The sequence below is a fragment of the Helianthus annuus genome, chromosome 17 (genome assembly GCF_002127325.2).
Source record: "Helianthus annuus cultivar XRQ/B chromosome 17, HanXRQr2.0-SUNRISE, whole genome shotgun sequence".
In the NCBI taxonomy this organism is placed as follows: domain Eukaryota; kingdom Viridiplantae; phylum Streptophyta; class Magnoliopsida; order Asterales; family Asteraceae; genus Helianthus; species Helianthus annuus.
In genome coordinates this window covers 35,459,555-35,473,397 of record NC_035449.2, presented here as the reverse complement: position 1 = coordinate 35,473,397, position 13,843 = coordinate 35,459,555, and the positions used below count along the sequence as shown (strand labels likewise).

Here is a 13,843-nt window from a genome sequence, read left to right as displayed (position 1 = left end):
ACTTAGTTAATATCGGAGGGAAAGTGAAAATTTTAGGAAAATTATTGGAGGTAAGACCATGGGTATGGAGGGGCGGGGGTTTGCGGCATGGGTTGACACGTGGAGTTCGAGCCCCCTTGCTGGTGAGTGACGTGTCCGTAGGGTATGGCGAGGCGGGGCGTGGCTAGCCCGGTGTGGCTTGGTCAGTTGTATTAAAATAAGAAAAATATAAAATTAAAACATGGCCCGCTATGCCCTAGCCAACAAGCAAATAAGAGTCGGTCACATAGGATCGCTAGCATGCCCCACGCCCGGCCTTAAAATCCCGCCCAAGGGGCCACGCCCAAACCCAAGCCCACCCGGGGTGGTGACTTGGGCGTTTCTCTCCAACTCACGTGCCAACCCACGCCCCATACCCCATAGTCTAAATATGGTTAGGATCCCCTTCTTACATACACACTTATTTTTTTTTTAAACTAGTAGGAAACCCACCGTGCGAGAAGTAAATAATGTTCAAAAAATGGAAAGGCGACAAAACTTACATAACAAAAAACATGTAATAAAAAATAAAACATAGCATAGTAATTTCATAATAGAATGTATGATACACGAAAGTGCATTCCTTAGTCGAACTCTCGCTCCCTTGTTTTAGCTTTGTAAATTCTTGTTAAAACTTTGGTGGTAGAACTTCTTTAACTAAGGGTATCAAAAAGTTCTTCTTTAATATATTATATATTTTCAGATGGATCGTGATTATTGGATGTATAAAATTTCGCGTGTATCCGAAATTTATACAGTGGGTGTTCGAAGTTTTATTAAGGCTGCCGAAGCAAATCGCGTAAAGAGAGGAAGCCGTTCGATTTGTTGTCCTTGTGCCAAATGTGAGAACCTTAGATATTATAACTGCAATGAAATAGAGTTCCATTTGTTCGAATATGGTTTTATGCCTCAATACCATTGTTGGTCAAGGCATGGAGAGTCACTAGTTGATTTTAGCACCTCCTCGACCACTTTAGACATTAATGATAGTACATACAACAACGACTCATTATACGTTGATGACCATTCAAATGACCCTAGTGACAATTTAAATGATATGTTAAATGACATGGAGACTAATATGGGTGATGCCGAAAAAGAAAATCTACAACAACTATTTGAAGATGAAGAAAAAACATTATATACCGGTTCTAAATTTACGAAACTTGATGCTGTGTTGAAGTTGTTGAACTTGAAGTCGAAAAACGGATGGAGCGATAAAAGTTTCACAAATTTATTAGTGCTTTTGCATGACATGCTTCCGGAAGACAATGAATTACCAGTTTCGACATACCAAGCAAAAAAGTTGACATGTCCGATGGGATTGGAAGTTGAAAGAATACATGCATGTCCAAATAATTGTATATTGTATAGAAAGCAGTATGCAAATGAACATAAATGTGTTAAGTGTGGTGCATCCAGGTATAAACGACTAAAAGATTCGGACGACGCTGATGATGATGTGAAAAAAAATGGACCACCAGCTAAAATGTTGTGGTATCTCCCCATTATACCGAGGTTGAAAAGGTTATTTTCAAACGAAAAAGAAGCAAAATTATTACGTTGGCATTCAGATGAACGTGTAATTGACCAAAAACTAAGACATGTGGCGGATTCACCTCAGTGGAGAACCATTGATAACAAGTATCCTGAATTCGGGAAGGAGACGAGAAACATACGGTTTGGGCTTAGTTCAGACGGGATGAATCCTTTCGGGAACATGAGCAGTCGTCGTAGTACGTGGCCGGTTCTTTTATGCATCTACAATCTTCCACCGTGGTTATGCATGAAACGGAAATACATTATGATGTCGTTGTTGATTCAAGGTCCTAGACAGCCAGGTAATGATATTGATGTGTATTTGTCTCCTTTAATTGATGACTTAAAAACTCTTTGGGATTCGGGTGTAGAAGTATATGATGCCTATAAGAAAGAACACTTTCAATTGCATGCCATGATTTTCTGTACAATAAATGATTTTCCAGCATACGGAAACTTGTCAGGATATAGTACCAAGGGTAAGAAAGCTTGTCCTGTTTGTGAAGATGAAACAAGCTCAACATGGTTAAAAAATTGCAATAAAACTGTATACATGGGGCATCGAAGATTCCTTCCGAAGGGTCATAGTTTTAGGAAGAAAAGAGAGGAGTTTAACGGAGAGATCGAGACCGGAACGATGAGAACACGGTTCGATGCATTTTCACGAGTTGAAAATCTAAATACTGTGTTGGGAAAAAGATCTCGTGATAAGAGTGGAATCAACTGGAAAAGAAAATCAATCTTTTGGGATTTACCTTATTGGAGAGATTTAAATGTTAGGCATTGTCTAGATGTTATGCACATAGAAAAAAATGTATGTGATAGCTTGATAGGCTTATTATTAAATATTCCGGGTAAAACTAAAGACGGGATTAATGTCCGAAAAGACATGGTACTTTTGAATATACGTAAAGATCTTGCCCCAGAACAAAGGGGCGACCGTATTTATCTGCCACCTGCTTGTTATAACACAACAAAAGAAGAAAAAAGGCAGTTCTGTCAATGTTTGCATGATATTAAGGTTCCATCAACTTATTCTTCAAACATTAAAAGATTGGTGTCGATGAAAGATTGTAAATTGCTTGGAATGAAGTCTCATGATTGTCATGTTTTGATGACACATATGATTCCTATCGCGATTCGTGGATTGTTACCGGATAACGTCCGACATACGATCAGACCCGCTAGTTCAAGTTCTTGGACCTGAGCACCCCGGACGAGCACGAACAGTATCCGGGTTTATAGGTAATGACTATGTCTGTGTATATATATGTTGAATATATTTATAGAAATTGATGCTTTTGTATTGAGTTGTAGGTCATACTAGGGTTCATGGAGGTCTATATAAAAATGTGAGCCAAGACTCGATACCACTAGTAGACACGAGGCCAACCTTTTGTGGCTCTAGCTATGGGTCTAATGGACGAGTCCACTATCCACCAATCATGGTAATACATTTTTTTGCTAAATTTAAATGTTATATATATATATATATACATACTAAAAGCGTTGAATGATTTTGCAGAGTCACACCGAATGTGAGTTGTTAATGAATATGGCTGATAGGTTAGAGACGGTGGCTTATGGTATGGCATGGCCTAGCATGTCAACGATGATAGATTCTAGCCCAATATCCGAGGGTTGTGTCAAGGTGGAAGTGGATGATATTGTTGATAAACATAAGAAGTCGGAAGTTTATTCAGTCACCAAAACAAGTGAAATTAAATTGGTTGAAGATTTGGTTCTTCGATATGTTCAATGGCCAAGATATGCAATAAAGGTATATATTTTTGTGTATGTATTATAATATAAATATATTTTAGTATATCAATAGTTACTATATATATTTTTTATAAATTGTAGCTTAAGAATGAAGGAAGACAAAGCATGTCACCTAACGCCCCCATTGTGAACTCGAGGCGTGGGTCACAGAGTCATAGAGGCGCCTCACCATTGGTAGCCGACTCAATAATACATGATGATGACACCAGAATGACTCCAGCTTATCATCCATGCTTACAAATGGTAGCTAACCCATTTATTCTTATATCTTTGGTTAATTTAGTTATATTTGTTAGTGTCCTAAAACTTTGTTTGTTATTTTAGATTGGCGAAGACGATCACCAACTTCCAAGTCAACTTCAAATCGAAGATCAAGATCTTTTTAAAGATGGTTTTGTAAATATGGTAAGTTTTCAGAAACTTGTTTATATAACAACTTGTATATATAGATGTATATTTTCTATATACATATATACGTGTATGTGTGTATACATATATTTACCTACTAATGTTTTTATAATGATTTTTAGTTGCAGCAACAAATTGTTACAAATGCTCCCATACAGGTATCCGAACCTGTAAGGGTACCCGAACCTGTACCCGAAACTGTACCCGAACCTGTACCAGCACCCAAACCTGTATCCGTACCCAAACCCAAAAAAGTACGCAAATCCAAACTTGTACCCAAACCCGTATCGGTACCCGTACCTAAACCCGTACTCGCAACTGTACCCAAACCCAAACTCGAACCACATATAAAACTCATAACCGGTTCTCAAGGCGAAACATGGGAGGATCCTAAGTTGAATTCGATCAAGCAGAATTTACGAAACAAAACCGGTCTCATTCGAGACGTAGTTGATAAATTAGACAAACTCGTTAAGCACCGCACTCACATTCGTACTTCTTCACCGCAAGGGATGTATCCCACATCCGTTCAATATCTAATCCCATATTCGGAATTGTTAAACTTATTTCTAAGGCGGTGGCTTGATATTAGCGTAATACATTCGTTTTCCATGTAAGTTGTTTTAATATTGTACAATAACTTTTTAGATATAATTTAATTTACTAACTTTATCATTTATATATATGTATATTAGGTATTTTTTTCTGTCTCCCAATTCCCGGTGTGCATTTTTTGATCCGTACAAAATTTGTGGTGCAAAATGCGAAAGTGATCCGGATGATGTGATAAAACACATCAAAGAGGTATACGAGCATCATGAAGACAAAAGATATTTTCTTGCACCTTATCATGACAAGTAATATACAATTTTCCTCAATACATACACATACACATACACATATATTAAATTGTTCTATATATTTTATTTTTTAGCGATCACTGGAAGCTTTTAATATTTGAACCAACCACTTCAAGCGCATTCATTGTTGATTCAATAAAAAAGGGAAAGTCGGAGGAAAGTTACCTCATTTCAAAGCTAATTCCCAGTGGTTTCGAGAGAACTTTTACATGGACAGTTATCAATGTAAGTTTTCTTTTTTTTTTCATGTTTTTTTTCTGGTGTTTAAAATAATTAATTGTGGATTAACTGTAGTGCTACCAACAACCGGGCTCATGGGAATGCGGTTATATGTTGATAAAACACATGTGGGAGTTTGTTGAGACAATTCAACATGACTTTATTAATCGTGTAAGTGTATTTCATATATTTAAGATATATCAGCCTTTTAATTTATTTGTATACATTTAGATATTGTGTTTTATTTGTTTTTCAGAAATGGAATACACAAGAGAAGACTTCGGGTGAGGAAATTGAATCTATGGTCGTAGACTTGATGGAGCGTTGGATTAAGGAGGTGTTTGGGATTCGGACATGAACTCCGTAAAGGTGTCTCAAGGTTAGCTCAAATTCCCCCATTTAATGTTCATTTAGTATAAAAATATGTATTAATACACAATGATCTTTACAGTTTTTGTATCCATTTAAGTGAAATTTTAAATCTCTCTTGAGAAATTTGCTATGTTAATATTTTCACCCTGAATATCAATGCATGGAATTCATGATCAGCCTCAGGTTCTTAGGTGCTGCATGGTAAATGGATATAATAAATTCTTTGTATAAATTCATACTTTTTCATCAACATTACAGGTGCTTTTAATTAACTTTGTTGGATGTAGCAAATTCGACCAGTTTTCTTGAAAATTGAAATGGGGTCAAATCCTATATAATGTGTTGTGTATTTGTAAAGTTTAAAGAAAAATTAATGTAAAGTGTTTTGTGCGTTGGTCTAAGCCGATTCGACACCCTAAAGTATATTGTATTGTGCAGTGTTCAGGTTGCAAATGAATTAGGGAGAGGAAATGCCAAAGCAGCCAAATTCTCAATTAAAGTCTTCTTGGGGACTCTTATTGCAGTTGGATTGTTTTTCTTTGTTCTCTGGTTGGTTTGATTTTTGGAAGAAAACTTGCCTACGCGTTCACCACTGATGAAAGAGTTGCAGATACAGTATCAGACCTTTCTTTGCTCCTTTCTTTTTTGGTCGGTTCAGGAAGTTATTGTATGTCAATTTCATCTTTAGAGTTATTTGTATTGTTGAAGTTCTGGAAAACTTTTGCAATATTGTGTTACTTTGAAATCTTAGTATTTTATGTTCTTGGGTTGTATTACATTTGTTCTAATTAATTTTGTTTTTTTTTATTTTTAGACAATTTGTTAATCATTGGAATTTATTGGAAATTTTTAATAAAATTTCCTGAAAATTATATATATATATATATATATATATAACGCCAACAGATGCGGTTCTAGAACCCCATCATTTGAGTATATTAGGAATAGCTTTTTTGTTAATATATCAAAAGATGCGGTTCTAGAACCGCATCTCTAAAGCATGTTATGGAAAAGTAGTTTTTTTGTTAATATACCAAAAGATGCGGTTCTATAAAAAAATGCGGTTCTAGAACCGCATCTTTTGGAACCGCATCTCTTGGCATATAGCCAAAAGATGCCTTGCCATAAGATGCGGGTCTAAAACCGCATCTCATAGCCAATTTAACCGCATCTTTTGATCAAATCTGTACTAGTGTTAAAAGAATAATCATATCTATATTCGCCTGATACATGATGTTATAGTCATGTATCTAATTTTGAGTGTAGACATTTAGACACGCCTAAACAATGCATCAGCAATGTTTCTAGAACCGGACCGGACGTTGAAGCGGGCTCTTTACCGCACAGGTCTGACAGGTCGAACCGGACGTAAGAATCGGGAGGTGTCGTAAATATTATAAAAATTAATAGCGTTAAATCTGAAAAAATATATAAAAAACGGTCCAACCCCTTTAAAAGCCGGTTCAACCGGCCGATTTCCCGGTCCAACCCCGGGTCACCGGTTCAACCTCCGGTTCAATGTTATTTTGGCCCGATACCTTGACCCGGATCGGCTAAACCTCCGGTTCCCGGTCCGAGTCTGAAAACACTGTGCATCAGTAATATTTTACCATGAAAGGTCTTTAAAATAAAATGAACAATTATTTTTTAATTACTTTGTAATATTAGCTAGGAGTTAATTACATTGTTAGTCCCTGTGGTTTGCACAAAATAACATACTTAGGTACTAATAGTTTAAAATCACCTTCTAGGGTACTAACTTTTCATTTTGTAACGTTTGGAGGTATTAACTTCTAGGGTATTAACATAGTTAGTCCCTGTGGTTTGCACAAAATAACATACTTAGGTACTAATAGAATGTGATTTTAAACCTACAAATAACATTAATACCTCCAAACGTTATAAAATGAAAAGTTAATACCCTAGAATGTGATTTTAAGCTATTAGTACCTAAGTATGTTACTTTGTGCAAACCACAGGGACTAACTATGTAATTAACTCTATTAGCTATGAGTGGGGTTGTGCAACATTTTCAATTTATTGACATGACGTAGCTACATGTGTCGAAAGTGAAGCCTTTGTCTAGTTTGGTGATCATTTACAAAGAGTTAAGTTGTATTGCGCGTTTGTAGTGTAGTTCATTTACATTTTCTTTGTATTATGCAGGTTTAATACGGTTGTTAACATACAAATGACTCCTAACTACATCATCATAGGGAGAGTACACAAAAAGAGACAATGGAGATAGATGGAAAAAAATTGTATTTGCACTTTGTGAGGATGACAAATGAACTAGACTGAAACCCAGAAATTTTGGATAGGTATTAAGGTATTGAATAATTTTAAAACTTTTTTATTGGCATTAGGTGATACCTAACCCAATCATATGAAATATATATACCCTTAACCCAAATCATATATGTATGCATTTATTTCCGTTGTACTTTGGTAATATAGTAATCTACTAACTTTGATAATAACATCATATAAAACTTATAATAGTAAAAACTAGTGGGTTATAGCCGCGCTTCGCGGCGGGGCGGCCCGATTTTTGATTCGATATAGCAGTCGAAAGAGAAAACTTACAAGATAAAGTCGTTGTAAGTACAAAAATATGTCGACACGTGTTTTACATCTACCGGAAAACTTGATTACAAAAGTACTTACAAAGTTAAAGGGTAGTTAGTGTCAATGCTAAAAGTTGAGGAAATACAAAAAAAAATTATGTCGAAATGTAAGTCAACTTAAGTTTATATCGACACGTAAATAAAAATAAAGACGTAAAAGTCGATAAAAAAAGTATTTAGAAAGTTAATGACCGTGCAAGAGTCAATGCTGAAAATTAAAGGTTAAAAGTACAAAAAAAAAAGAAAAAGACAAAAAAAAAGAAAAAAAATCACCGACTACAAAAGTATTTAGAAAGTTAAAGGGTTGTCAGTGTGAATATTGAAAGTTGAGAAAACACAAAAAAAAAATTATATCGAAATGTAAATCAATTTAAGTTTATATCGACACGTAAATAAAAATAAAGACGTAAAACTCGGTTAAAAAATATTTAAGAAGTTTAGGGGTCGTAAAGGTTAATATTGAAAGTTAAAGGTTAAAAGTAAACAAAAAAATAAAAAGACAAAAAGACAAAGTCAAAGATCAAAAAAAAAAAGAAAAATTAGTGTAGCACTATTCATCCATACGTTTCAAATTAATACATACTAGTTGTAGGACCCGTGTAACCACACGGGTAGGTTTAGTAATGATCGAAATCAAATACTAAAAAACAGATTATAATATATCATTTAAATTTTGGTCTTTAGTTCTATATCTTTATAAAGTAATGTTAGAGACAGTATGTGTGACCACACCGGTAGCTTTAATAACCATCGAAATAGATTATAATACATCATTTAAATTGTTTGTATTTAGTTCATGTTTGATATAGAAATTAGCTAACTAACTGATAATTTCTTGTCTAAAATGAAAGCATGACCTAATTTTATATTGTCTAATAATTAAAACATGACCTAATTAAAATAACCAAATGTTATTGAACAGTTCAATAAAGCCCCCTATATTTGATCCAATTAACCTTAATGATGGATTAGATTTTGTAGGACCATTAAAACCCTTGTATCAAATCCAGCCCCAAATTCTAATCACTCATCTACCGCTCCATTTCCATCTCCGTTCTTCGAAGGGCGACAAACAAACGACAGGGAGTGTTAAAGATTTTTCCTTATCAGCAAAAGGTAATCTAAAACGTATTGATTCGATTTTGTTTTTCTGAAATCTTTGCTTCATGTAATTTTTTATACCACGCTTGCATGTATGATTTTTGATCTTAGGTTTGTTCTTTTATATGAACTGTAATTTGTGATCATGTTTGTTTATTTGATTTGTTATACTTCAGATTCCATCATATGAATGTCCGTATTGATGTTCGATTGAAGTTTATACTTTTGTATGGATGTTCGATTGAGATTTATATATTTAGGGCTATGTTAAAAATGATTGTTTATCAGTTGTTGTATAAAGATTTTTTAAGATTATGATGTTTAGTAAACTTTCAGTTGGTGTTCTTGACAGATTTTATCAGATTATAATGTTTAGTATAGTTTCAGTTTGTAGTTCTTGATGTGTTATAATTCTATTTTTCATATAAAGATTTTATAAGATTATGATGTTTAGTTTAGTTATATAATTTTAGTCTTTCACAGATTGAATTGTAATATTTTGGATGTTTCACATGTTATGTATGTTCATATGTTGATTACTTATGGTAGTTTAGATGATACATTTGTATTTTCAAATCTTTGTTTATGACATGTCAAGCTTCCCTGATGCTTAATGAGAAATAATAATGACGGTCCAAATAAAATGTCTTTCTTTTTCTCTTTAGGATAAAATGTGTTGTAACAATTTGCAATGATTTATTAAGCATCATAGAACCTGAATATCACACTTACGCATTCATCATAGTCTCAAACGTACATGATTTCATCGTCAGTAGTCGTCAACAAACCAAGGACTTAGGATTTCATATCAGAAACGACAACAACGAATATTGAAGCAAATAGTAACATCCCGGTTTGGGGTTTTGTATCACACTGTCAAAAATAGAAGCAAGACGAAGCCTTAGAAACTCTCGGCATCGAAAACAACATTTGGTCTTTCACATTGTTGACATTGAATATATAAAATAACCTTTTAACGTTATATAATATTTTAGTCTATTAGTTATACTCTTTTTAATTGCAATACTTAGAATAATCTTTTAACGTTTTACTCTGTTATTTATTAATTATTAATGATATTCATATTATTTTCTCTGACAGTTTAAACTTAGAAGGATGTATGGGTTTGCTTCTTACATGACCAACAACCAAAGGAAATCTTTGGTTAGTATTTTAATCTCAGTTATGACGAATTTATTTTCTTTATAACATCATGTTAGACAGTTTCTGATTTTAATATATTTATACATAGGTTCTGCCAAAAAAAATATAAACAATGGATAAAAGAGTTTAACTATCCTGTTGGGTTTGTCAAAGTACGGACAACTAATGGGCAAGTCTTTGAAGTCAAGATATATGATTTAGGAAACCTCTATTATCTCTACAATGGGTGGTATTCCGTAGTTGTAACTTTGAAACTACAATCTGGATCATGGCTCGTATTTCAGTATGAAGAAGCATTACAAAGTTTCCGGATATTTTATTTCTATGACAATATTGCATTTGCTCCATCTGATTATTTTTACTACAGACCCAATGGCGCTTTTGATAAACCTGATGCTATGGTATGTAGTTCGCAATCTGGGTTCGGTATATTTATTATGGTTTCTTATTTATTATGGTTCGGTATATGAAACTACTAATATTTTTTTTTCTCGTTGTAGCATATCAATCGTTTATTTGTACATCACAAGATGGACAATACCATTCCAAATTATCCGGTTGTTATTAAAGGTCCTGGGAAGCATAAATTTTTTGTTCGAATGGATGTTAGTGACAATCAGCTTTACATAACAACTGGATGGGATCGGATTAAGAAGAAATTTTCACTAAGTGATGAACATCTTCTTGTGTTTGAAATGATTAATCTTCACACTTTTGATATGTCTGTTTTCAATTGTTCCAAGGATGCTGATTTAGTGTTGCCACCGGAATTATATGCTGCTATTAAGGAAGAAGTGGTAGAAGAGGTTATCAGTATCACTGATGGTGAAGATGTGCATGACATAACTAAGGACAATGAAGCTGAAATGCTCATTGTAACTACGAACGACGAAACTATTCCAGTAGTTTTCCGTGTGGACAATCATTTTGTAAGTTTCTGTAACAAAAAAGTACTAACAGGACCTTACATTATATTAACCATATTATAATACTATCTTTCTTAACATTATTTGTTGTTTGTTACAGCGCATTAAAAAAGTTCTCGCTAAAAAACTTGGCTTGGATAGGAAAAGAACTTTAAAGATTGTAGATGCTGCTGGAAATGTTTGGGATGTTCGAGTTGGTATCGAGTCTCCTGATGGTCGGTTTTACATAAAAAACATGAAACAGTTTGTGAAGGATAAAAACATGGTTCCTCGTGAAGAGTTTACCCTTAAGTTCGTCATGGTTAAAGGTATTTTCTTGTTTGGCTGAATGGTTGTGGGGCTTTTGCAGATAATGTTATTTTGTATGGAAACAATGTTTTTTGTTTGTGGTTGTTGGTTTGCTCAAAACACTTTTGTAAATGTTGGTAGTTTAGTTTTGACCCTGGTGGTACGAAGGGTGTAGCTACTCAAAAGTTTTTAATTCATATGTTACTGAACCACTGCAGACTATATATTAAGAACATGAAGTGTTCCTAATGACTAACGGTTGAAAGTATTACTTGCATTAGTTATTTCTTGTCTTTTAGATATATGCTATTGTTATTTACCTTTCATTATTTTATAATTGTTAAAGGTATCATTTTTTAAAACTTGTATACTATATTTTAAAACAATTCTCTAAAATAACATCCATTATTATTAGATAAAAGGAACATGTTCATAGGATGTGCAAAACATAATACCAAATAACTTCAAACATTAAAAGACTTTTCTTCAAAATGTTATTTCTACAACGACTATAGATTTTGTAGAACTTCTTTGTAGACCACGTTAGTTGTGGTTTTACACACTTATTTTCCCCTGTCACATATCAAGATCTTCAAACCCTTCCTGCTTTTTACTCGAGATACAGCAACGTATAGTCGTCCGTGACTAAAAACCGGCCGTGGAAGATATAAGCTACACGTTCAAGTGATTGTCCCTGGCTTTTGTTGATGGTCATTGCAAAGTATAGACATAATGGGAACTGTCTTCGTGCAATTTTCACCGGTAATCTTTTATCGGATGGTGTCATTTTCAATCTTGAAGTCAAAGTATGATGACCTATATTATTTCCAGTAATAATCTTTGCTTCGATTACAAGTTTTCCAAGTTTTGTTACTTGAAGCCGTGTACCGTTACACAGACCATTTGTTTGATCAATGTTTCTAAGTAACATTACCGGAGCTCCAACTTTGAGAACCAATTTATGGTTAGGTAATCCTGACAGATGCAATTTGTTTAATACATCCGGAGGAAACAATGCCATGTTAAGGTCGGTTTGATCCTCAGACTCACATAAAGTATCTGAACTGAGATATATCTTTTCTTCACCAGGCATATTATTTAACAGTTCTATATTTATTGAATCCATAACTTCATTTGTGGGTGCAAGAATGGCTCTTTGTTGGAAGTAATTTGAATCGCATAAAAACTTTTGCATATCCGGATATGTGAAAGCAATCAATGAAGATATAGGATTGACTGCATCGAGTATAAGTAAATCATCTGGAATTTCAATTTCCACTTCTCCATCATTTGGACCACCAAGTAGACCATCACCAAGCCTTAAAATCCATTCAGCAAATTCCTTGGTCTCGTTAAAATTACTTGGTTTGGTACCCATTTTTAACCTCATGTTTTCAGTTAACTTGAGTAACTGACAATCCTGCCATATATAAGAAGAATTCAATAAAGAATTTACAATCATGCTTTTGGTACCTTTTGGAATGACTGGAAGGATTTGTCTAAAATCACCGCCAAAAAGCACAATCTTTCCACCAAAAGGTTTGTTCTGCAAGGACGGATTACTGGAACGGGCTATATCTCTCATTGTTCTATCCAGAGCTTCAAAACAATGCTTATGTGTCATTGGCGCTTCATCCCAGATTATCATCTTAGTTTCTTTTATTAAGCCTCCTAGCTCACTGTTCGGTTCTATAGAGCATATAGAATCCTCGTTAACATTTATCGGAATTACAAACCTGGAATGAGCCGTTCTACCACCATCTAATAGAAGTGATGCAATACCACTGGATGCAACATTCAACACAACTTCACCATTGGAACGTAACGCAGCTGCAAATGTTTTCCACAGAAATGTTTTACCAGTTCCACCGTAACCATATAGAAAGAAAACTCCTCTACTTCCTTTAACAACTGCATTCATGACGGCTTCATACACTTTTCGTTGTTCATCACTTAAAGATTTTAAGGAAGCTGCAAGTTCCTTTTTTAAGATAGCCCGATCATACGAAAGTTCATTCATTATCAATTGATTGTTCAATGCTGAAGTGTAGTTGTTAGGAACATTTAGCATGTCAGAAAAGTTGCTTAACATACTTCCATAACCAAGTAACAGTTTTTCGATATGTGATAAGCAAATGTTTTCAATCTCTTCCTCTGGAAGAACCAAATCTAAAAAAATATAACAGATGTTTAGTAATTAGATTTTTTAAATACTTGATTAAACTAAAATGGAATCTGAAAATTTATTTAGGTTTTTAAAATTACCAGGAATACCAGTAATCCTCCGTTGCTGATATAATATATCTTCACACAATAGAGATTTTGTTTCCATCCAGAAATTACCCGGCCTAGAAATGGAGTTTGACATCAAAAGCATTACAAAAAATGTACGCAAGAAATCAGAAGTAGCCCATGTACTTGCTTCAGTAATGGCCATTAAATACTCCTTATCATCGTCCAACAGACCGCGAGCGAAACATGCATCTTTAAAGGTATGATATATTTTTCCATCAACTGTTTTTATATCATTGAAACTCAT

The 13,843-nt window shown here is 34.1% G+C and overlaps 1 protein-coding gene across 1 annotated transcript; it reads right to left on the bottom strand.

The window, feature by feature from the left end:
- Nucleotides 1-11,914: 11,914 nt before the first annotated feature.
- LOC110923995 (ATP-dependent DNA helicase pif1-like) lies at nucleotides 11,915-13,843 on the bottom strand. The gene is made up of 2 exons (XM_022168043.1): nucleotides 13,570-13,843; nucleotides 11,915-13,473 (listed from the first exon to the last, which is right to left on the bottom strand). The coding sequence occupies exons 1-2, from the start codon at nucleotides 13,841-13,843 to the stop codon at nucleotides 11,915-11,917; spliced, it is 1,833 nt and encodes a 610-aa protein (XP_022023735.1).

Coding starts and splice junctions, on each gene's coding strand:
- LOC110923995 (XM_022168043.1), bottom strand. CDS start 13,843: ATGAGTTTCAATGATATAAAAACAGTTGATGGAAAAATATATCATACC. Junction 13,474..13,569: donor GAGGATTACTGGTATTCCTG/GTAATTTTAAAA, acceptor ATATTTTTTTAG/ATTTGGTTCTTCCAGAGGAA.